Source organism: Staurois parvus, unplaced genomic scaffold (assembly GCF_062004578.1).
Source record: "Staurois parvus isolate SC_StPar_1 unplaced genomic scaffold, SC_StPar_1.0 ptg000780l, whole genome shotgun sequence".
Taxonomy (NCBI): domain Eukaryota; kingdom Metazoa; phylum Chordata; class Amphibia; order Anura; family Ranidae; genus Staurois; species Staurois parvus.
Window position 1 is genome coordinate 924010 of NW_028318576.1, and position 26487 is coordinate 950496.

A 26487-nucleotide genomic window follows, 5' to 3' on the forward strand; every position below is an offset into this window, starting at 1 on the left:
GGGGAAAACAAAGCCAGCCACAGGGTTCGGTTCCTGTGGCACCACTGTTGGCCCACTGCAAGCCATGTTGATGCAGGGTATTCTTGTAGACTATCATAGCTAGCCGGCAACATTACAGTTAGCCAAACCTCCTGACACACACATGCTCTTTGACTGACAGCAGCTAATGTAAAAAGTACTGCTGTTGACACTCTAAGAAAGGTAGCTGTATTGTAGGTGGAAAAGCCACCTACAATCCAAAAAAAAAAAGATATTTAGAATGATTTTCTTTAACTAATACTGCAAAGCTTTATGACTGTTATTGCAGTGACTGAAGAGCAAACAGCAAATCTGCAAAAGTTACATAAGCTTTATTTGCTTTTTTATTGCTTTTTTTGTTTGTTTTTCAGCAAATAAAGTAATACAAACCAGATTTCTCAGATTCCCCATTTTGTCAATAGATACAGTACAGTTAATCTACCTCGACATATCTGCACTGCAGAATTTTAGCATACAGTATATGAAGAAACTAAGTTACACATAAACCAAACACTAAAACTTGATCTGTCCTTAATGGAGAAATAACAGACATTGGCAGGTATTAATATGTTCTAATAACACCTTATTAAGCATCTGCCAGTTAGAGATTGGTTGGTCTTGTAAGGTGATTGCCCTCTTGTCTAACATGGTTCAAGTGTCCATGTCTAGAGTACATGATGCTATTGTAGCAGTCTCTTTGTTATTAAAAAGGTGCTAGATCAGGGACAGACAACCATGGGTTTCACAGTTTCCCAAATGTCTGAGGACAGCCCGTGTTGAAAACCTAATCTTTTCCCTGCAGAGGTTAGAATTAACTTAATGTGTCCACTCCTCCACCATCGGTGGGTTTGCAGAAATCCATTTTTGTCCAGTCAGTTTTTGTGCAAAACCAAGTCTGATAAAAGGAACATACAGTGGCTAAAATAAATATCAAACAAGTCACCATTTTTTACAGTAAATATATTTCTAAAAGTGCTACTGACATGAAATTTTCACCACATGTCGGTAACAACCCATGCAATCCATACATACAAAGAAACCAAAACAAATATTTTCAGGAATTAAGTTGTGTAATAAAAATGGAATGACACAGGGAAAAGTTTTGAACACGATAACTGAAATTTATTTAATACTTGGTACTAAATCCTTTGTTGGTAATGACAGTTTCAAGATGCCCCCTGTATGCAGAAACTAGTCGTATGCATTGCTCAGGTGTTACTTGGCACATTTTTCCACACAGTCTTCAAATCGTGAAGGTTTTGTAGGCCTCTTCTTTGAACTCTGATCTTTAGTTCTTTTCATAAATTTGCTACTGGATTCAAGTCAGACGATTGGCTGGGCCAGTCTAGCAGCCTTATTTTCTTTCTTTGAAAACAACTGAGAGTTTCCTTGGCTTTGTGTTTAGGATCATTATCTTGCTGAAATCTCCACCCTCATTTTATCTTCATCATCCTGGTAGATGACAGGAGATTTTATCAAGAATATCTTGGTACATTTTCCATCCAATCTTCCTTCAATGAAACGAAGTTTGCCAGTACCGTATGCTGAAAAACATCCCCACACCATGATGTTCCCACCTCCGACCTTCATTGTTGGTATGGTGTTTTTGGGGTGATTTGCAGTGCCATTTGACTTCCAAGCATGGTGTGTATTATAGCATCCAAATAGTTCAATTTTGGGCTCTTCTGACCAGACTATATTCTCCCAGTTTTTCACAGGCTTGTCTAAATGTTTGAAAGAAAGGTACTTCCTGAGGACGATCTATTGGTCGAAACTAATCGAGGGCTTATAACACAACTTCCGCTGATGTCACGTCCGGGATTTGGAACACATGCTGGAATGCGGTGGCCATCTTAATTCCCATTCATAATATACAAAGCTGAATACACCTAGTCCCAGGAAAGGCACTTTTTTATGAGTGGCATTTCTATTGTTTTACCCCATATTAAAGTTTTATACCATTTTACACTATGGGATGTCTGGTTTTGTTTTATGCTGAAAATATGAAATACTGGCTGTGGAGGAGAGGAGTTGCCTAACATTGCTGCAGATCTAGTGGAAAGTTACTGGTTACTACCAGCAACCACGGTTATAAGAGCGAAGGAATATCGTCCATCAGGCCTGGATTGCAAACTGGGATAGTCCTAAAAAGCGAGTGTGACTTACCTAGAGACAGGTGGTCATGAAATTATGGGGAGTTTACATCTATGTGGGGCACCAGTGTGAACACAGTGAAGCACTTGTCATTTCAGTATGGAGTATCACCATTAAAGATACAGCACCGTTGCACCAACTATTCACATGTTGGGACTGAATATTATTATTGCATTTGTATTTTGCTCAGTGTTATCACTTTAAAGAATGCATAGTTTATTTTGTCTATTTGTGACCTTAATGCGGTCCATTTTTGAAATATATAAGATTTTGTCGAAATGTTGTGCAGCAAACTTTAAATGAGCTTCAACATGCTTTTTCTTCAGCACTGGAGTCTTGCATGGTGAGCGTGCATACAGGTCATGGTGGTTGAGTGCATTACTGATTGTTTTCTTAGAAACAATTGTACCTGCTAATTCCAGGTTTTTCTGAAGCTCTCCTCAACTGGTCCTTAGCTCTTGGACAATACTTCTGATAATTATTTTCACTCCTCTGTCAGAAATCTTGTGAGGAGCACCTGGTTGTGGCTGGTTTATGGTGAAATGATGTTCTTTCCACTTCTGGCTTATGGTCCTAACAGTGCTCACTGGAACATTCAGAAGTTTAGAAATGCTTCTGTAATCCATGCCATCAGTATGTTTTGCAACAATAAGGTTGCAGATGTCTTGAGAGAGTTCATTGCTTTTACCCATCATGAGATGTTTCTTGTGTTACACCTCGGCAATGAGACACCTTTTTATAGGCCATAAGTTGAGACTGACCAAGCTGATATTAATTTGCACTGACAAGGGGCAGGGTTGCTTTCTAATTACTTACAGATTTCAGCTGGTGTCTTGGCTTTCCATGCCTTTTTACACCTCCCTTTCTTCATGTGTTTAATACTTTTTCCCTGTGTCATTCCATTTTATTACACATAACTTCATTTATGAAAATATTTGTTTTGGTTCCTTTGTATGTATGGATTGCATGGGTTGTTACCGACATATGGTGAAAATGTCATGTCAATAGCACCTTTAGAAATATATTTACCGAGAAAAATGGTGACGTGTTCTTATTTTACCTTCTGTATATCTCTGCAGGAAAAGATACTTCCTCTATCATGGCCAACAAAAACATACATGGATCTAGTGGTATTGAAACCCGAAAAGCACTTGTACCTGTGCCAGTTAGGGCATCTCCATCTCACGTGAATTAGATCAGCAGGAACATCATTACATGTAGGGAAATCTGATGTTTCTCTATGCTGCCAGTGGAACAATTTTTGGGGGTATATATTCTGAGTTGAACAAATAGCTGAGTAAATTTCAGCTTTATTTGCTTATTAGGTACTTAGTTTTAAGTATTTTTTATTTTGAGCATTTTAAAAATATAGAAATATGAGATTAGCTTTCCAATGGGAGAAAGATGTTTTTATTCTTGCAGGGTTACTCTTGGTAATAAGGCAAGTTTTTCCAGTATAATGTATACATATGAGCATGTATTTCCTTAGATTTCTTTTTCCTGGGAATAAGCGTATCACACAGAATACATGCTGGAACATGGAGTACACGCCCAATTGGTTGTATCATTGCTGTCTAACATTTCAATGAATTAATTTTTAATAATGCTCTTTACAAGCTTGTAAACAAGGGTGGGGGAGCAGGCAACAGTAGACTTTAAAGAGATGGCTCCATTAGACACAAACTCACTTCAAATGTAAGGTGCTATTTCAGCAATTAAATAAAATATCAACTGCAAGCAACATAATAAGTTGGGAATCAGTTCACAGAGACGTCTGACAAGTGGTTACTTTGAGAGCTCCCAATAATTTTTAATCTTTTAATTGTTCTAAACTGATGCCTTGGGGTCTCTTAAATTTTAGTGGTTACAGTACCATGGTCAGGAATGGAAAATCTAGGTCACCATTGCTAGTCTTTTTCTGAAAATATTAGTTTCCTGGCTGTCACTGGCTTCATTACTTGTAACAGACTTACTGGCAGGATTACCAGGGGAAAAAAAGGAAGGGGTGCCTAAAAAAGAAATCAATGCATCCACCGCATCAAAGAACTGGTGAGCTACAATATAATAAATGTTTGTTTTTGGGTTTCATGCCCCTTTAAAGCATTAAAGCCAAAGCATCAGCATAACTGGCATTTTCAGAAAGAGAGATTACCATATTTGCCGGCGTATAAGATGACTTTTCAACCCCTGAAAATCTTCTGAAAAGTCGGGGGTCGTCTTATACGCCGGTATACGGCGAGCCGGTGTGTCAGGGCGGCACTTTTTCCAGGGGCGGTGTCCTCCAACGGACACTAAGTACAGGGGTGGGCAGAGGGGCTGCTGTACCTTACCTGGCTCCGGTCCCGGTCCCGCGATGATCCGGTCCAGGAAGCGCGGCTGCTCCTTCTTTCAGTTCGGCCGCTCGATGGTCGCGCGGCCGCTTGGCTCCGCCTCCTTACCGGTGATTGGGCGCCAGCGCACACAGGCGACCAATCAACGGCGAGGAGGCGGAGCCGAACGGCCCCGCGAAAATCAAGCTGCCGAACTGAAAGAAGGAGCAGCCGCTCCTCTCCCCCACTGACACTAACGATGGGGCACTATTCCTCCTCCACACTGACACCAATGATGGGGCACTATTCCTCCTCCCCACTGACACCAATGATGGGGCACTATTCTCCCCACTGACACCAATGATGGGGCACTATTCCTCCCCCATTGACACCAACGATGGGGCACTATTCCTCCCCCACTGACACCAACGATGGGGCACTTTTCTCCCCACTGATACCAATGATGGGGCACTATTCTCCCCACTGACACCAATGATGGGGCACTATTCCTCCCCCACTGACACCAACCATGGGGCACTATTCCTCCTCCCCACTGACACCAACGATGGGGCACTATTCCTCCTCCCCACTGACACCAACGATGGGGCACTATTCCTCCCACTGACTAATGATGGGGCACTATTCCTCCCACTGATACCAATGATGGGGTGCTATTCCTCCCACTGACACCAATGATGGGGCATGATTCCTCCCACTGATACAAATGATGAGGCACTATTCCTCCCACTGACACTAATGATGGGGCGCCAGCGCACACAGGCGACCAATCAACGGCGAGGAGGCGGAGCCGAACGGCCCCGCGAAAATCAAGCTGCCGAACTGAAAGAAGGAGCAGCCGCTCCTCTCCCCCACTGACACTAACGATGGGGCACTATTCCTCCTCCACACTGACACCAATGATGGGGCACTATTCCTCCTCCCCACTGACACCAATGATGGGGCACTATTCTCCCCACTGACACCAATGATGGGGCACTATTCCTCCCCCACTGACACCAACGATGGGGCACTATTCCTCCCCCACTGACACCAACGATGGGGCACTATTCCTCCCCCACTGACACCAACGATGGGGCACTATTCCTCCCACTGACACCAACGATGGGGCACTATTCCTCCCCCACTGACACCAACGATGGGGCACTATTCCTCCCCCAATGACACCAATGATGGGGCACTATTCCTCCCCCACTGACACCAATGATGGGGCACTATTCCTCCCCCATTGACACCAATGATGGGGCACTATTCCTCCCCCACTGACACCAATGATGGGGCACTTTTCTCCCCACTGATACCAATGATGGGGCACTATTCTCCCCACTGACACCAATGATGGAGCACTATTCCTCCCCGACTGACACCAACCATGGGGCACTATTCCTCCTCCCCACTGACACCAACGATGGGGCACTATTCCTCCTCCCCACTGACACCAACGATGGGGCACTATTCCTCCCACTGACTAATGATGGGGCATTATTCCTCCCACTGATACCAATGATCGGGTGCTATTCCTCCCACTGACACCAATGATGGGGCATGATTCCTCCCACTGATACAAATGATGAGGCACTATTCCTCCCACTGACACTAATGATGGGGCACTATTTCATCCACTGACACCAATGATGGGGCACTATTCCTCCCACTGACACTAATGATGGGACACTATTCCTCACACACTGACACTACTGATGGGGCACCATTAGTGTCAGTGGGAGGAGTAGTGCCTCATCATTGGTATCAGTGGGAGGAATCATGCCCCATCATTGGTGTCAGTGGGAGGAATAGCACCCCATCATTGGAATACCATACTGAAATACCATACCATATTGAAATCAAATCTGATGTCTTTTCATTTTTATTTGGTGTGCGTTGGAAGAGGGGTAGTCTTATACGGCGAGTATAGCTCAAACCCTATATTTTAACAGGAAAAGTAGGGGGTCGTCTTATACGCCCAGTCGTCTTATACGCCGGCAAATACGGTAGGTTACATATTTCTCTCATGACAGGTATACTTTAAATGTTAGTTCAGTTTTCTGTGGTTTTCTTCTGTTTGTGTTTACTGAATTTCAGCAGGTAAAGCTCATCTTCATTCAGATAATAACACCAATTAATGCAGTTAGGTATTTATTTTTTTAAAAATCAAGTAATTTTAAGTGCAATCACTGTAAATTTTTTAGCATCGTTTTTGGAATCAGAATCTAATTTCATGTTCAGAAATCAGATTTGGAGAACTCAAAAGGAAAGATTAGCAGTAGGGCCAATTAGGACTGCTTCCTTAAATGGATAAGTTCACCTTTTTACAAAAAATAATAAATGCGCATTTTTTTGCAGGTTAAAAAAATGTGCATTTATTATTTTATTATTTTTTTGTTTTTGGAGCATCTAAAGCATTGCACCAGCAATCAGCAGATCGCTGGTGCTATGCAGGTCTCCCTCTGACTTTTCACTGTATCTGCTTGCTCGCACATCCCCTACGGACAAGTAGATACTTACTGACAGGAAGGCTCAATGAGCTCCTTGAAAACTACAAGCCACAAAGGCTGCCGGGACTTGTAGTTTTCCCATTTACAGAATACTGTGAATGAGTGGCGTGGCCGGGGGAACAAGATCCTCTGCTAGCTGTCACAACTGGGATCGGCGGGGTGTGGGGGTCGGTCCGTTCGTAACATGTTACACCCTGAATACGGGTGTAACATGTTAGAAAAGGTGAACTTTACCTTTAGGCCTGGTACACGCGATCAGAAAATCGTACAAAAAAATACCACTTTTGAAGCTATCATACGATAAATAATCTAATAGTTCGTACACAGCTTTCGTCCGAAATTATTTGAAGGGAAAGGAACATTTTTCTAATACGATACCAGATTGTATGATTTTCATTTAATCAGTACAGTTTTCGTCCGAAAATACAGTACTATACAAATACATTACATCACTTCTGAATTTTCTTTCTGTCATACAAGAATTTTTTTAACTTTACTAACCTCTTCACTTTCGATATAAGACTAACATGCAAAAAAAACAAAACACTTTTTTGTAACTTTAGTAACCTCTTCACTTTCAATATGAGACTAGCATGCAAAAAAAAAAAACTGACAATCATTCGTCCAGTATTCTCATCGTGTGTACAAGGCTTTAGGCCAGCCATAGACGGTTCAAATCTAAGTTGATCGATCAAATTTAAGGAAATAAATTTGCTTCATGTATGGACTGCTTTACACATGTGTTGACAAGGCACATGCTAGCAGGAGAGGAATGAGCAGACGGATTAGCTCATCAGTCTAATACTGCTCCTTCACTGTCCTATTAAAGGCTCAGAGTAGCAAGGCACATTGCTTAACAGCAGTAATGAAATATCAGGTCATTAACCTGTCAGTGCAGTCTTGCAGGGCTATGTAAATCTCAGGACTGGTTGTACAAAAATTAAATAATAAAACAAATCTTTGGCATATGAAATAGCTCCAATATATGTTTGACAAATGTGTGTTTATCTGTTTGCCTGTAGTTCAGCAAACGTATGTTTTGTCCAAGCAGGGTATTTCTTCTCTCGGTCTTAAGTGAGACTAAACGAAGACTACTTTTTTGCCTCCCTGAATCACCACACACAAACTGGAAAGCTGTAATGTTCTCTGCCAGGTGCTGTAAGGTCACCTCATTGGTGTGCTTTGGCTCCTTCATTTCCCAATCAGAAGGCCAGAGCAGGGAGGTCACCCTCCTATATTCTTCCTCCTGGCTTTGCAATATGGCATGGACGCATGGATCAGAAAAGTAATGTTTATTCAAATGTCTGCATTAATACATTTTTATTTAAGAAAACAAATATGGTTTGTTAAAAAAAAGTAATGATTAAAGTAACATTTATAGGCCAAACAGACTGATGCTGGAAAACTGAGATGCTTCCTCTATCCCCATGAGTATAAAAGCACTCACGAAGCAGAACTGAGCTGGCCAAGTATAATGGCGTGTCTCCCGTTCTGCTCAGCTTTGTCAGTTGTCATCACACTGCAGTTTATGATGATCCTCCACAAAGCAGTCTGGGAAAGCGTGCCAGCAGTACAAGAGCCTGCTCCTTATACATTACAAAGTCTCATAGCTGAGGAATGAGAAGGCACACTGTCATTTCTAAGAAATGCTGGTATTCTCTAATTATGAAGACAGTGGGAGATCAGTCTGCTGAGGATTAACAGAGCACGAGGAGTGAAATGAGCTGAGAATGAGGATTAGAACAGAAGAGGTTGCCTGAAGTTTAGGGAAAGAAGTACACTTGTAGACATTTTTACAACAAAAGTAGACTGTATAATAACAATTAGCAAGAGAATGACCGACGCATGAAACTATTTCCTAAAATGTACTTTTGTTACACTATATTGCCAAAAGTATTGGGATGCCTGTCTTTACACGGACATGAACTTATATGGCATCCCAGTCTTAGTCTGTAGGGTTCGATATTGAGTTGGCCCACCCTTTCCAGCTATAACAGCTTCAACTCTTCTGGGAAGGCTGTCCACAAGGTTTAGAAGTGTATCTATGGGAATGTTTGACCATTCTTCCAGAAGCGCATTTCTTAGGTCAGGCACTGATGTCGGACCGAGAAGGCCTGGCTCACAGTCTCCACTCTAATTAATCCCACAGGTGTTCTATCGGGTTGAGGTCAGGACTCTGTGTAGGCCAAGCAAGTTCCTCCACCCCAAACTCGCTCATCCATGTCTTTATGGACCTTGTTTTGTGCACTGGTGCACAGTCATGCTGGAACAGGAAGGGGCCAGCCCAAAACTGCTCCCACAGAGATGGGAGCAAGAAATTGTCCAAAATGTCTTGGTATGAAGATGCCTAAAGAGCTCCCTTCACTGGAACTAAGGGGCCAAGCCTAACCCCTGAAAAGAAACCCTACACCATAATCCCCCCTCCACCAAACTTTACACTTGGCACAATGCAGTCAGCCAAGTCACCCTCTCCTAGCAACCGCCAAACCCAGATACGTCCTTCAGATTGCCAGGCAGAGAAGCATGAGTCATTACTCCAGAGAACACGTCTCCACTGCTCTAGAGTCCAGTGGTGGCATGCTTTACACCACTGCATCCGACGCTTTGCATTGCACTTGGTGACGTAAGGCTTGGATGCGGCTGCTCGGCCATGGAAACCCATTCTATGAAGCTCTCCATGCATTGTTGTGCTAATCTGAAGACCACACGAAGTTTGGAGGTCTTTAGCTATTGACTCTGCAGACAGTTGGCAACTTCAGCGCACTGTGCGCTACAGCATGCGCTGACCCCGCTCTGTCATTTTACGTGGCCTACCACTTTGTGGCTGAGTTGTTGTTGTTCCCAGTTGCTTCCACTTTGTTATAATACCACTAACAGTTGACTGTGGAATATTTTAGTAGCAACGGAATTTCACAGATGGACTTATTGCACAGATGGCAACCTATCACAGTACCGCGCTTCAGTTCACTGAGCTCCTGAGAGCGACCCATTCTTTCACAAATGTGTGTAGAAGCAATCTGCATGTCTATGTGTTTGATTTTATACACCTGTGGTCAAGGAGGTGACACCTGAATTCAATGACTTGGAGAGGCGTCCCAATACTTTTGACAATATATATGTATGTTAGCCATAGATGTTGGACTCTGTGAATGATAATGCAGCCAAGTAAGAAAAGAGGGGACAGGATCAAGAGCTGCAGGCACAGGAGCAGGTTAGATGTTCCCCTCTATAAATGGATGTAACAAGTAACATGTTCCCAAAGGTGAACTTATCCTTTAAACGCATTTCTGCAAAAAGGATCTAAACACTATGCAGGCTGCCATTGTGATACAGAGATAAATAAGCAGCTGAGGTGCAGTATATTGTTTAGACTAGCTTAGTAGGGCTGGGGAGGAGTTGATTTTAATTTATATATAGGAAAACCTGTAAAATATAGGAAAACCACTTTATCCAAAGAAAATATTTGTGGCCTGTATTTCCATTCACACGTAATATCAGCTAGTCTTAAGCTGCCATGGGAAAGACTTTTCATTGATACGGAAAAAGGACATGAAATCACCCTTGACAAAAGCCTTCACCCTTCCTAGGTAAAGACAAAACCCAATTCCTCATCAGCTATAGCAGATAGTTTTCTCCAACCCTAAAGGATCTTTTAAGTATACCCTACTTGCATGATATTGGAAATCACATGGGGTTAAGGGGGGGGATGGTGTACGATCCCAGGCACAGAAGGTTTTTTACCTTAATACCTTGAAAGCATTAAGGTAAAAAAATAACCTTAAGGCTTTACAACCATTTTATTTTCAGTTATGACCAGTGTGTACCTTTAACTTAAGGAGATACTGTATAGCGTGTTTATACCATTACATACCTGTTGTTTTGTGAAAGGTATGTCCTCACATACTCCCTTATATCTCCTAGGAAGAGTCTCTACCTCATGGATATCATCCAGGGTTACTTCTTGGGGTAGCACCTCAAAAAGGGACATTAAGTACATAAGTATGGATTTCTTGTCAGGCAGCGGCACTGCCACATCTGTATAAGAAACAAAAGTGAGAATATTTAAGAGACAAACTAAAAAGAATATGTTTTTCATACCTGAAGCTCTGAATTATATGGCATTTGTCATCCGCAATACGTTATTGTCATAAAACTAGCTGACTGGTGAGATAAATACATTTCTGAGATTTCAAAACTAGAATTGAAAATGTGATCCTTTACTTATTCACACACAATAATCAAGCTGAGGACTATCTTATATTACTTTCTTAGCCTCAAAAATTACCCATATACTTTGGATGATGACAATTTTTTATTACGGGGGGGGGGGGATTCTTTTATTTATGAAACTGGACTACTGATTTAGCCAAGTAATACATATGCTGGTTTTTATTTTCCAATAAAGCTTTATTGATGATAATATTAGCAGTGTTAATTTTTACTTCAAATTTCAATTTAGTTTTAGACATAGTCTTTTGACTAAAATGCCATTTTAGTTTAATTATATTTTAGTCATCTGAATTGTTTTAGTTTTAGACGTTGTTTAGTTGACTAAAATACTGTTAATTCGAAAATAATTTTGTTGACGAAATTAACACTGGATACTGGTGATATTTTATTTTTTCCATGCCATTTCTAGATAAATACGTAACAAACCTAAAAAAAAAAAAAAAAAAAAAAAATTTTTGTCTACTTTGACCAAAGTTAGTTTTCCTGTTTAACCCCACACATGGCACTAAATTTGGGCAGTCCCGGCTGAACCAGCTGAATGGCCAACTTTACCAAAAGTTAATGGAACAGCAAATGAAAGATATACTTATTAATAAGGGCACAGACAGAAATAACAAATGACTGGTTCTAAAGCCTCATACACAAGATGAGAATATTCAGAGATCTCCGATAATCTAATCATTAGTACATAGCTTTCGAAAGCCGATCACGACAATTCATGCACAAATTTCAGAAGGACCATGCACAAACTTTTTTTTTGTATGATAACAGAACAAGAATTTTCGTTTAGTCAGTGCAGCTAAATTAAGGTTTTACCTTTTTGCCCTTTGTATATTATTATTATTATACAGGATTTATATAGCGCCAACAGTTTGCTCAGCGCTTTGTATATGACTAGTGATGTTGGTATGCAGCCTGGATTTGCCTTTTTTAGATCTCTGTGTGGACTATGTTAAAATTAGAGGATGACCTTTGACATTATAGGAATAGTCACCAGTTTGATTAAAAAATAATTAATGGCCAGAAGAAATAATGGGATTATGATTGATATCCCCTATGAAAAATACAATTGTGTAGATAAAGCTACAAAAGGGATTTTTCTTTCTTTTTTCCTTGTTCCCACTCTGACACCTATTTAAGTCCAGTGTATGATGGCGATCTACTTTCACACTGAGCATGTGCAGAAGTCAGTGTGGAAGTGATGGCGTCATGACGTCATTTGCGTCATGATGCATGTGCGTGATGACACGCGTGTGATGACTTCATTACGTTATGCACGTGGCGACCAGGTTATAAACAAGACAGAAACAAACAATAGATGCCATTTCCTCACCATGTGACTTGAAATGTATTTTATTTTTGTTGCTCACTTTATTTCAACCCTGATGAAGCTCTGGCTTGGAGCAAAACACGTAGGGTTTTCTTTTTTTGATTCTTTGACTTTGGGAATGCTTTTTTGTCTTATGGGAACACATGATTATTCTTCCCCAAAACCTTTTCTAGGGTAAGTAGTTTTGCACACACTGGTGCAAACTTGATGATCCCTATAGCCAGCGAGGTAATTTTTGTGGATATGGTGGATATGGTGACATATGGGGTTCGTGCATTAGTGGTTTAGTTCATTGCCACATGGATGAGTGTACCCATACTACATATCTGTAGTAAGACATTATTTTTAATTATTTTAATTATTATTATTATATCTAGCGGGGATTTTCTTATGCAACAGGGCATATTGGAGACAGATGATCTATTGAGGGGTTTGCTCTCTGCTCACAGTGGTGGTGAGAACTCAGCAAACAGCAGTCATGTGATTGCTGAGTTCCTCAAACTTAGAGCCGGGGGGGCAAATGCAGCATCAGACCGATGCTGCATCCACCTAGGTAAGTATAATTTGGGGGAAAAAAACAACTTATCTTTTAAGGCACATTCACAAAGACTGACACTCCTCTGAAAAGCAATCCACACTCATATTGCTTTTCATAGGCATTTCACAGATGGTGAGGAGGCAATATGCTACCTTCTCACTGCCTGTTTTATCACCCTAAATGCTGCACCACTTCACTGCAACCACATGCATTGTACGCAGCCTAGTTCACTTGAAGGTAAAATTCCTGCCCCTGCTGCAGCATGTGTACTCTCCAAGCCACTGAATTGTCAGCTAAAGTTGGAGCAGTAAAACCACAGCTCAACCACATGGTCCCCCCCCCCCAAAACCACACGTGTGGTAGTCTCCATTTAACCACACCCCCTTTAAGCCATGCCCAATGTTAACCATAATTTAAACCATGCCCACTTTTCACTGCGGAGCTCTTCGCACACCCCATTATTAGTTTTCTCAATTCCTAGGACCCTATTTTGATCTTGCACACGGACCCCCTGATTTCATGATATGCCCCTGCTTCCGAAGTTGTATTCTGTCATACCAGAATTTTCGTAACTTTAGTAATCTATTAATTTTAAATATGAGACCAGCATGGAAAAAAAAAAACGGATGATCATTCGTCTCATTGTGTGTACGAGAGTTAAGTCTTCCCCAAGCTGCTTTAAAAAAGTAGCTGAAATTTCCCTTTAGGCATGGCATAGGAATTCACTTTTACTTTCTACAAGATACTGGAAAGCTACTGCAAATAAAATGCAATAAAAAAACCTATGATCTTTCTTTAGCACCTGCTCATTTAGTTTTCACTCTCACATTCTTCTCTGTGTCTGTCATGTTCTTGATAAAGCTAATCCAGTGCAATGCTACCACAGATCTACCAAAATTCTATCCCAAGACTGGAATTTAACAAAGGTCCTTCACTAGAGTATACTTCTTCTAAGTAGCACATTTTTACCCAGCAGCAGAAAAACCACAAGAGGATGAACATAGCTGAAAAGCCAAGAGCTGTTCTGTATGTAAAAATACTGTTCATCCAACAAGAAAACAGAGATAAGAAGAGGCGGTGCTGTTGACATGCATTGCAATAAAATTCCAGAACATTTCTGCAACATTACCTTCAGGGTCAAGCAGCTTTTCAATTCCCAAGTGCTTTTTTGCTATGCTGAAGGCATGGTCCAGCCTTTCAAGTGGAGAGAGCCTGGTAACTTTTTCCCAGCTAAACAAGTCAGGTCTGAAATAAATATAAGCAGGACAATTTTCAAACATTAGCACAATATATACAACATTAGAAAACCAACGAATAGAAAAAAAAACACTTTTTTTAAACACAAATCTATTAAACAAACCAGCAAAGAAAGTAATCAGAGAAACTCACTGTGATCTTTATAATAATGCTGACATTTAGCAGCAGCTGATTTGCAGCAAACATGGGAATTTCATATACAGTCTAATTTAGTAAATCAAGAGTCATTACAGGAAAATTTGGTTTGCATTACTAAAATTACCCTTACTGTGTATTTTTAGTGAGTACACATTTTGAGGTATAATTGTAAAGTTTACCTAAAGCTCCATGCACACTAGGCATTTTAATAATGCTGGTAGTGTTAGCTGTGTAAAGTTGCGCTAAAAACTTTTTTGCATTAGCCTTTAGCCGCATTTTTCCACGTTTGCATTTTTTTGTGCTTTTAAGACAAAAAAAACTTTTTGGCTAAAAAAAAAACGCCCCAAAAGACCGGTTTGCCAAATCTTACTGCATTTTTCAACATTTACCAGCGTTTGAGCGATTTTACAGCTAAAAAAACTCCTCTAGAAACCCACTAGTTCTGGGGGGTTTTTCCAACAACAAAACGCTGATTAAAGCCTATGAGTGCATGGACACATAGGATAACATGCTGGGGAGTTACTGGCTGTAGAAAAACCAGCAAAAGTCAACAACAGCTGCTGTAAAAAAATGTTTTTTTGTGTTTTTTTTTTTAAACAATATTTATTGAATTTTATACACTTGGTACAAAAATATCTTGACATACAAATCTGTAAACCATTTTTCATAAGAATGGTGAGTACAGAAGTCAGTACAACTTCTGTAATGAAAACAAAAGACAGTGTTCAAATAGGCATCAATGACACAACAAACAGGGGGCGTTTTAATAACGTTGGTAGCATTAGCTGTGCAAAGTCAAGTTAAAAACATGAGTTTTTCAGCATGTTTTGCATTAGTGTTTAGCCGTGTTTGCGGTTTTTAGCAGTTTTTTTTACCAAAAAAAAATATTTTTTTTTGCTCAAAAAAAGTCCAAAAATGCTGGTTTGCCGCGTTTACCGCATTTTTCCACGTTTACCAGCAATAGAGCATTTTTACAGCTAAAAAACTCCTCTAGAAACCCACTAGTCCTGGTTTTTTTCCAGCCAAAAAAGGCCCCTGCCAAAAAACACCGATTAACCTCCTTAGCGGTCTCAGTTATGTCAGTATTTCTGTGCTCAAAGCAGTACATTGTTTTCAATAGAAATATGTTTTATTTTATTGTAGGCCTGTAATTCTTAGGAATAACTCACTGAAATATGTCCGAACAAGAGTCTAGTAAACATCCCGGGTATGTTAAATTTGAAACACAAATCATAAATCATAATATAATAAATAATCATAAAAAATAATAATATAATAATAAAAAAAATTTAATAATATAATCAAACCAAAAACACTGAAATGTGAAATATAGCGCCAAGTTCGCACATCACTGATCTTAGTCGCAAAATCGTTTTCAGTGCCTGATGACGAATTTCCCCACGAATCATTATCACTCAATTCTGCAAGTAGTTCTAATTTACTATCGCTGTTCTCTAGCTGGTCTAAAACCACTTTTGACCTAAAGGGACGCTTTTTGGACACCATGGACGTTTCTCAGTTTCCAGGCAGAAAGAACAGTAAAAATGCAGGCAGGGGACAGGACAAAGCACTAGGGACAAAATGTATGTGAAATTGTTTGATACAGTAATGTAATATTATCAGATTTTAGTGTATTGAGTGAATGTCAAATTTTGTCCCCCGTACGTCCCGACGCTCGCAGGGAATGGAACCCAGAAGAAGGATGCCGGCATTGTCCGGAAGAGATGGCCGGGGACGCTGCAAGGGGGACATTGCAGGACCTCAGGACAAGGTAAGTGCAAGAGGGATCCCAGAGCAACACTGCAGTGTAATCCCAAGTGTAGCTCGGGGTTACCGCTTCTGGTACTGAAAGTTAACCCCGAGCTATACTCGGGAATACCGCCAGGGGGGTTAAAGCCTGGACAGATAGGATAACATGCTGGGGAGTTTACTGGCTTTAGAAAAAAATGCCAAAAGTCAAAAACAGCCACTGTAAATACATCCAGTATGCATGAGGACTTAAAGTTGCATTTTATGTGCCTTACTTGTCTTACTTCCTTACCATATTTTATGGATGGTATTTCACATATATACATTTGCAGATTTTCTCACAATCTTTATGTCAATCAGTGCAATCAGCTTTGTTGTCGAATGACCGCTGAAACAAAAATTTAAGGATACGCCACCAAGAGATTGCAATGTGTTCAACAAACCTAATGGGCCTGATCATGCCTGCAGACTGTCACTAAGTGCAGCAGAAAAGGACAATGACTGAGCTGCACAATGCCAATACTAAGTGGGCTAGGCAGTAAAAAAAAAAATTACTCCACTCAAATCTTTGGCAGGTAGCCCGGTTTGCAGATTCTTTATAGCGGGTGAGAGAGGAATCCATACGGCTTCTACAAATGTGCACCTAAATCCTCAAAGTAGTATTGAACCCTTAGTGTTCTTAGCGTTGAGCATTGAGCGTGATTAAATATCCCCACTTGGCCCAGCACTTGCAGTTTACAACTTTCAAATCTGCTCGCTCCTGTTCCCTCAGTGCTACTTCCCTGAACTTCTGCTATTCAAGGGAAAGAGTTACAAGTGGACAGTCTAGTGCCAGTCTGTTTGCTTAGAGAATAGAGGGAGGTTGGAGCAGGGGAGTACCTTGCCATCCTAAGCTACAGGGTTGTGTGTTTCTATTGCTGCACACAATGTAGCGAGACACAGCTCTAAGCACTGCATGCACGGGTTTCTCCATAGGGCACTGCAAGAAAAAGGAGCCACCTTGAAACAGAAAACCTGGGGCAACAGTCATGGCACCAGTTTAAACAGGGACATAGGGAAGAGTTAAAAAGGTGCATACTCAGTAATGATTACATCAGCTGCTAAAAGTGCCTAAAACTGAGGGTTTCATTTCACTTTAAACAAACCTGTGTGGAGAAAGATATCTGTATTTAGAAAGCGGCAAACCCAGGCAGCTGTAGAAGATTACATATTGCCTCTGTTCTTCTGTAGCATTCCAGGATCTCCAAAACCCAGAGCACTCTCTAATGCCATCACCAACTAAGCCTTCTGTTTGCTGGCCATGTCACTCTCCTGCCTATATATCCTGCTACTGGTTAGTAAGGCAGTCAGTCATATGGACTATCCGTAATGCATAGGCGGTAGGAGTAAGTGAAGTCACAGCCAGAGACCAAGAAGTTTGGTCAGTAAATATATTAGAGCACACAGGTTTTGGTGGTCCCAGGGCATTCCACCTGAAAGCAGAGGTGATATGCAAGCAACATTTTAAAGTGTGTGCCACTTTAGAATACCATTCATTTTGCCCACCACGTTTTCTTGAATTCTTGCTTAATTTAGCAAATTTTTTCAAAACAAATTATAGTATCAAATATTTATAACTGCTACCATATTTATATGAACTCCCTACTGTACAGCACCAGAGAAAATGATGCTCCTTTAAAAGTTAAAGAGTATGTAAACCTTTACTTTGAACTTTTCTATTTGTTCTTTTTTTGCTCCGTTAAAAACAAAATTGAAAGGACTCTGTTAACTCTGTTCATTAGGTGAAAAAAATACCTGTTGATCATATAAAAAAGTTTGAGTTGCCCTGAACACAGGGAGGACTCCAATAAGCCCTCCACATACTTATCTTGGAATACAGAACAATTAGTTCCTGTGTTGAGAAGGGGATGGTGGGATTCAGTTGTTTAGCAAAAGGCATAGGAAATTAGGAACAAAGTGCATTTCTACTACTTCAGTTTTTTGTACTTGCAGGGAAGAATAATTTTGCTGTGTGAAAACGCATTTCAAAAAGAAATCTCACTGTTTCCAATATGGCTGGGTAACATCTGTGCACTACAGTTTAGTATGTTTTTAAATGAACACTAGATGGGCTCAATAACACCTTACCAATGGCCATGATAGGTGTGAATGGCCCCTAAAGATAATAATAATACTAGAACTTTAAAGGCTGTTTTTATCACAACTATGGGGTAAAGGCTGTGCCAGTAATAACAAACCAAAATAATGATGTTCAAGCTAGCAAAATGACGGTTCCTTTAGTACAGTGAATGAACCACTCTGTACATTGATTTCCTTTCTATTTGTATCCTTGCCTGCTTGAACCCAATAATTGTTGCTTTAAATCTAATTGTCTAGGCAGTGGAAGCAGACAGCCAGGAAGACCATGGGATCTTTAAAATTGTTAGATCGATATTAAACCCAAAAGCAAACATTTATTATATTGCTTACCATTGCTGTATTAGGCTGGCCATACATTATACAATTTTCTTCAGAATTTTGCTTTAGATTTACCAAAAACCATATAATATGAAGTCACACCTAAACAACACTTTCATTTGTATCCAATTAGGCAGGCCCTTGCACTACATAGTTGAAGATAAATGTAAGGGAAATTGGGCAGAAATTGGACAGAAAATTGTATAGCGTATGGCCAGACTTAGTTTCCTTTTTTCTATTTTTTTGGTTTTCTTTTATCTATTTTCATTCTGTGATCCATCCAACAACTCTGCTGTTTTTCAGAAGCTGTGATCTGGAGACCTGTTGACCTGGCCAGTAACAAACCTCCTGTATTAAGCCATCCATAGACAGTTCGAATTTTGGCAGATCGATCAAAGTAGGTGTAACCAGTCTGCCAAATTTTAAATGCAAATATTGCTATCGGCTATTATAGCCACTACCAATGTTCATTGTGTTCTCCCGGGAAGGATGGCTCCCTCCCCTGGGAGAACACAGTGGCTCAGCGGGAGCGATTTCAGCTATTTTCTTTCCTGCAACCTACAACATATTACTGAGATCAGCTTCATGTAAATAATATTAAGGATTGCTAATGGTTGAATAACATTTTGGGTACCATTTGTAAACATATGTATATGCAGAGATCCATAATTTCCTACTAAACAGTATATACAGGATCTGCTGCCTGGTGAGTAGTACTGCTCAGACACTGCACATCATTGCTCCTCTCTCCCAGTGCAATACTATGTAAATCACATTGCTACTGATGTTTATTTAAAGGTAATGTAGACAGTGTGGACAAAGAGGTCAAATGGGTATGAGGTATAAGGTGAATGACACAAATAATGAAGCGTACAAAGTAGCCCGTCTAGAGTGATGACATGACTTACTTGTGCCTGTGCAGCAGACCGTTGAAGGCCAGACCATCTGTCCAACTGGTGGTGAAGTTTAGCACATTGACTTCATCATAAGATCTTGTTGAATTCCTAACCCAACTCAAAAGAATCTTCTCACTGTTTGTCTGCTGGAGTTCTGACATAATTGCCTTCATGACATCTTTCACCTGGCAAAAGAACAGGTAAACAGGTTACAGAAGGGCTAACATAAAATTACTTCCTAATGCTTTGGCTTTCTGCACCGTGCAGCTAAATCAAAAAATGCTGTCAAAAACAAAACAATATTGAGAATTTGATCTAAAACTTGTAGCAGCATTTTAATTTTACTTGAAGAGAACCTGCCACAAGGGAAAAATCAAGGCTTCCATTGCTGACCTATCTTTTGGGAATGTTAGTGTCCTGGCTGTCATGGTAAATCTTTGACTTTAAGGCTGACTGCGTCACTGACCTGTATAATGTATAGAGAAATAGCTGTAAAACTAATTTCTATACTTATTTACAGCATGCTTGTGATGGATATGAGACTCAAAATTGCTACAAGAGACCCAGTCATGTGTCATGTGTCCTGTGCTTTAGAAGGGAGCCAGCAATAACAGCCTACATACTCCTTTCTTGACAGAGTCACTTGAACGTCAACATTTCTATTCAAATTTGTTGGACCATTTTCTAAATCTACCATCATCTTTTCCCTGATCTATTCTCAATCACCGTCTGTTATTTTATCATTCACTGAAATCTGGAAAGACTTCTACACTATTGTGAAAAGCCAAATAATGAGTTACCCCAGCAGTGCAAAAACCTTGCTCCTAAAGTGAGTACAATAAAAGTTTTTTTTAGTTTGGATTGATCAAGACTTTAGTTATGATGATGATGGTTATTTCTCCATTGTCCTTCTGTTATAAGCAAGGACAAGGTGTTTATATAAAATCTGAGACATTAATAAACAAAATAGGAATGCAATGTAACTGCAGGACTAGAGATGCACTATTTTGCTAAAAGTATTGGGACACCTGCCTTTCCATGCATATGAACTTTAATGGCATCCCAGTCTTAGTCCGTAGGGTTCAATATTGAGTTGGACCACCCTTTGTAGCTATAACAGCTTCAGCTCTTCTGGGAAGGCTGTCCACAAGGTTTAGGCGTGTGTCTATGGGAATGTTTAACCATTCTTGCAGAAGTGCATTTGTGAGGTCAGGCACTGATGTCGGACAAGAAGGCCTGGCTCACAGTCTCTGCTCTAATACATCACAAAGGTGTTCTATCGGGTTGAGGTCAGGACTCTGTGCAGGCCAGTCAAGTTCCTCCTCCCCATGTCTTTATAGACCTTGCTTTGTGCACTGGTGAGTAGTCATGTTGGAATAGGATGGGGCCATCCCCAAACTGTTCCCACAAAGTTGGGAGCATGAAATTGTCCAAAGTGTCTTGGTATGCTGATGCCTTAAGGGTTCCCTTCACTGAAACTAAGGGGCCAAGCCCAACCCCTGAAAAACAACCCCACACCATAATTCCCCCTCCACCAAACTTTACACTTGGCACAATGCAGTCAGGCAAGTACCATTCTCCTGGCAACCGCCTAACCCAGAATTCACTGACAAATGTTTGTAGAAGCAATCTGCATGCCTAGGTGTTTGATCCCAATCTTATGCCGTAGAGTTCAATATTGAGTTGGACCACCCTTTCCAGCTATAACAGCTTCATCTCTTCTGGGAAGGCTGTCCACAAGGTTCAGGAGTGTCTCTATGGGAATGTTTGACCATTCTACCAGAAGCGAATTTGTGAGGTCAGGCGCTGATGTCGGACGAGAAGGCCTGGCTCGCAGTCTCTGCTCTAATTCATCCCAAAGGTGTTCTATCGGGTTGAGGTGCAGACCAGACAAGTTCCTCCACCCCAAACTCGCTGATCCATGTCTTTATGGACCCTTCACTGGAACTAGGGGGCCAAGCACAACCCTTGAAAAATAACCTCACACCATAATCCCCCCCCCTCCACCAAACTTTACACTTGGCACAATGCAGTCAGCCAAGTACCGTTCTCCTGGCAACCGCCAAACCCAGACACGTCCATTGGATTGCCAGAGAGAGAAGCATGATTCATCACTCCAGAGAACACATCTCCACTGCTCCAGTGGTCGTGCTTTACACCACTGCATCCAACGCTTTGCAATGCACTTGCTGATGCAAGGCTTGGCTGCAGCTGCTCAGCCATGGAAACTCCTTCCATGAAGCTCTCTATGCACTGTTGTTGTGCTAATCTGGAGGTTTGGAGGTCTTTAGCTATTGACTTTACAGACAGTTGGCGACTTCTGCGCACTGTACGGTTCAGCATGCGCTGACCCCCCTCTGTCATTTTACGTGGCCTACCACTTAGTGGCTGAGTTGCTGTTGTTCCCAGTTGCTTCCACTTTGTTATAATACTACTAACAGTTGACCGTGAAATATTTAGTAGCAATAAAATTTCACAGATGGACTTATTGCACAAGTGGCAACCTATCACGGTACCACACTTGAACTCACTGAGCTCCTGAGAGCAACTCACTCTTACAGAAATGTTTGTAGAAGCAGTCTGCATGCCTAGGTGCTTGGTTTTATACACCTGTGGCCATGGATGTGATTGGAACACCTGAATCCAATGATTTGGAGGGGTGTCCCAATACCTGTCATCTCCTGACCTCTTCCATAGAGCATTGTATTTTCTAAAGGTGGAAAAGTTGCTTTCATTGATAAATGACAGGTCTGTGAGACACATGGCTTTAAGCCAGAATGCCATTTATGTTTTTTTCCCTCTTGGAAGCTGTTTAAGCTCTTGGAAAGCAAGGGGAGGTGGGCCTCTGGGCAGATATCATCCATGACTTGCTACTAGTTTATCATAAACAGAATCTCAATATGGTAAAGCCCTGATTTAGAGTTATGGCTGAAAAGCCAAGTTCTTCAGAAACTGAAACTTTAATTATGAAAGAAATAAAATTATATTTTGTTACTCACTGTAAATCCCTTTCTCTGTGTTCATTGCTTTCTACTTAGTATACAGGTCAGGGTTTTTTTTTTCTTTGCTTTTACTTTACTCATTGCATACTTGCAGAATCAGTAATTCTGAAAATATTACATTCAGAAGATTGGGATGATATCCAGGTAACTAGAGTGTTCAGAAGGTGGTCAGCAAAAGTAACTAGCAATTTTATCTAATAACAGCTTTTCGGAATGAGTTGCGATGGAAACTATCTTCACGAATATTCAGAATTTATTACATAAATAATATCCTTAGAGTCTAGCTTGCACTGTTCCTTAGAAATCTCTTGACACAGATACACTTTTCACAATATACACTGGATATATCACTCTGGACTAGCTAAGAAATATATAAATGATGAAAGTTGTTGGTGAGAACTGTCCCCTTATGCAGGCCATAGATGGGTTGAAAATCGGCCGATTTTTCGGCCAAAAATAAAATCGGCCGATTTTCGGATCGTTAGTGGGCTCTTTGTTCGGCCGTTTTTCGGTATTTTGACCGTTTTTTTTTTTTTGGTAAAGTTGGAAAAAAATCGGCCGATCGGCCGATTTTCGCAGCAATTAGTGGGCAAATCGGCCGATTTTTTACCGATATAAAATCTGCGCATGAGCAGTGACCTGCAAGAGGAAGACAAAAAGAAGAAAAAGAAGAGGAAGAGGATGAAGAAGAGAATGAAGAGGAAGAAGAAGAGGATGAAGAAGAGGAAGAAGAAGAAGAGGATGAGGATGAAGAAGAAGATGAGGATGAAGAAGGAAAATAAGAAGAGGATGAGGATGAAGAAGAGGATGAGGATGGAGAAGAGGATGAGGATGAAGAAGAGGATGAGGATGAAGAAGAAGAGGATGAGGAAGAAGAAGAAGAAGAAGAGGATGAGGATGAAGAGGATGAGGATGAAGAAGAAGAAGATGAGGATGAAGAAGAAGAAGAAGGAGAAGAAGAAGAAGAGGATGAGGATGAAGAAGAGGATGAGGATGAAGAAGAAGAGGATGAGGATGAAGAAGAAGAAGAAGAGGATGCGGATGAAGAAGAAGAAGAGGACGAGGATGAAGAAGAAGAGGACGAGGAAGAAGAAGAGGATGAGGATGAAGAAGAAGAAGAATAAGAAGAGGATGCGGATGAAGAAGAAGAAGAAGAAGAAGAGGACGAGGATGAAGAAGAAGAGGACGAGGAAGAAGAAGAAGAGGATGAGGATGAAGAAGAAGAGGATGATGAAGAAGAAGAAGAAGAAGAGGATGAGGATGAAGAAGAAGAGGATGAGGATGAAGAAGAAGAAGAAGAAGAAGTAGGATGAAAATAAGAGGAATTCCAGTCCAGCAAAAAGTGTCCCTGCAGAGAGCTCCGCTATTTCTTTGACAGTTCTCTTGACAGTTCCTTGACATTTATAGAGGTTGCAACAATGTATCTATTTGTTTCCGAATAAAAGCATCTGTATCCTAAATGGAAACAAATAGATACAATGTTGCAACTGCTGTAAATGTCAAGGAACTGTCAGAGAACTGTCAGAAATAGCGGAGCTCTCTGCAAGGACACTTTTGCCGGCTGTAGACGGGATGAAAATCGGCCGATTTTTTTTACCATTGATGGTAACGTCGGCCGCTTGAACGACCGATTTTTCGTTTTTTAAAAGAAAAATCTGCCGTTTTTCGACCCATCTATGGCCTGCATTACACCAACATCAAATGAAATAATGTATGTATGAAACCAAATCTGACTACTCAGGAAACATATGTGTGTTAATGACTGTACATTGATTTTCAGACTGAAATTATACTAAGGTTTTATTGTCAGACTTTTTAACAATGCACGGCTTCCCCACTTTACAGGGAAATACATGCACTGCCATTGGCAAACTCTTAAAATTTAAGTTTGTCAGCCTGGTTTCATGAAATAACTACTTGCTCACGCACAACTATGGAAAGCAGAAGGCCTGAATTCAGCACCGGGATATTTTTTCATATTTGTGATTTAATGAATACTGCATTTTCAAATGACGGTTGGAAAAGAACTATACCACAGCAAAAAAAAATCTAAGTATAAAGATAGGAGAAAGACTTCTACAGAAGAGTTTTGAGGGGTAGAAGTGTAATGAGACTAACATGAAAAAATGGAATTTTCACTTTGAGGCTTCATGCCCTTCAAAAAGTGTTTTATTCAAGCTCCTAGAAGCTGTTATCAGCATATTTTCTGCTCCTATAAGTTAAATAGTGTTTTCCTATGTGTCCATGCACACTATTTTAGACTAGCAGCGTTTTTCATGCTTCAGCAATTAGGAACAGAAAATAGAGTTTTTGGGAACATTTTTCCAGCAGAAACAAATGTTAAACGCTACTAAACACTACTAAAAACACTATTACCAGCATTTTATCCAGCTTTTTTTAGCATAAAAAAGCCTAATTCTTTTTAACTTGTTTTTAATTTGGTTGCACTGCAAGTAATTTTCTGTAGTTTGCAAGGAGGATTGCTATAAGGTTTTGTTAAACACAGTCCCACTTTTCATCACCTGCCTGCAGTTCACTGGAGCCTCAGAGATTTTCTAACCACCCAGTGTCCTGCCAGAAGTCTTTCTAACAGCTACAACAATGGACAAAATTGTTGGTACCCTTCCATAAACAGGAAAAACCCACAAATTGCCAGTCACTGCTTATTGCATTTTTAATAAAAATCAGACTTTGCTTTTGATACAGAATATTTTAAATAATAAAACAAATGAAAACGGAATAGACCAAAATGATGGGACACTTAAGCTAATATTTTGTTGCACAACCTTTGAGGCAATCATTGCAAACCAGCAATTTCTGTAGCTCTCAATGAGCCTTCTGCACCCGCCAATAAGTTAGTTTGTCTCATTATTTTTGCGCAAACTGTTCTAGCTGTCTCAGGTTTGAAGGGTGCCTTATCCTGACTGAATGTTTTGTCTCTTTCCGTAGATGTTTGGCAGGATTCAGAGCAGCTCTCTTAAAAGGTCACTTTAGAATAGTCCAATGTGTTCTTAGCTGATCTGGGTTGCTTTTAGCTATGTGTATCTTGCTGGAGGACCCATGACCTGGGATTAAGGCAGAGCTTTCTGACATTGGTCAGTACATTTCATTACAGAATTCCTTAATAGTCTTGGGACTTCATTGTACCCTGAACAGATTCAAGGCACCCTATGCCAGACGCAGGAAAGCCTCCTCCATGGTTCCATAATTTCTCCCTATTCACACTTTATTTTCTTCAGTCTATGTCATACCAAATGCATTTAAGTATACATGCGACAATTGCTTTTAATTTCATCACCTCATCACTTTCAGCAAATTGAATCATGCTTTATTGAGTTTCTGCCTTCCTCTGGATCAACTGTGGGTATAGGATTGTGTATATAGGATTGTATTATTTTTTTTTCCTTTTAATGGTTAAATTAGATGTGTGTTTTTTTTTCAACCGGACTAACTATGTAACTGTGTATCACTTTTCAAGAGGAATAAGGCAATATTTCAATGAGCTGTAAGGGTACCAACAAATTTGTCCATGATTGTATATTTCTTTCAAGCAATCTGCAGGAGCTAACACGGAGGCTCTTCTCCTCACACGAATTAGCAAATTGCACCAGTTGTGATTATTCTGCCCTTTTTATGTTACTGGCCAAAAGAAAAAACAAAAACCCTAGAAAACTCTAAAGCGCCAATATGCAGTAGATGGGCAACACATACATGCATGCAATGTAAGCAAGTGGAATAAAGCATACATTGTATACTAGTGAAATAATGCTGTCACGCTTGTAGAATTAACCACTGATGTGAAAAAGAATTGTATTTGTTAACTGTATAGTTGTAGTTAAAAGTGTGTAATTACAGTATTCAGTATATAAATTCCTTTGTTATGTCATATTCCTTTA

At 40.4% G+C, this 26487-nt stretch overlaps 1 protein-coding gene across 9 annotated transcripts in view; it reads right to left on the minus strand.

Annotated features, from left to right (window-relative positions):
* Window positions 1-26487, minus strand: part of UTRN (utrophin) — a 943118-nt gene that overhangs the window by 704637 nt on the left and 211994 nt on the right. For all 9 annotated transcript variants that reach the window (XM_089654601.1, XM_089654598.1, XM_089654599.1 and 6 more), the window contains 3 exons: window positions 19602-19774; window positions 14222-14337; window positions 10866-11029 (listed from right to left, as the gene is read on the minus strand). In XM_089654601.1, coding sequence (XP_089510727.1) covers window positions 10866-11029; window positions 14222-14337; window positions 19602-19774 — 453 coding nt within the window. The remainder of the gene's footprint in view (window positions 1-10865; window positions 11030-14221; window positions 14338-19601; window positions 19775-26487) is intronic.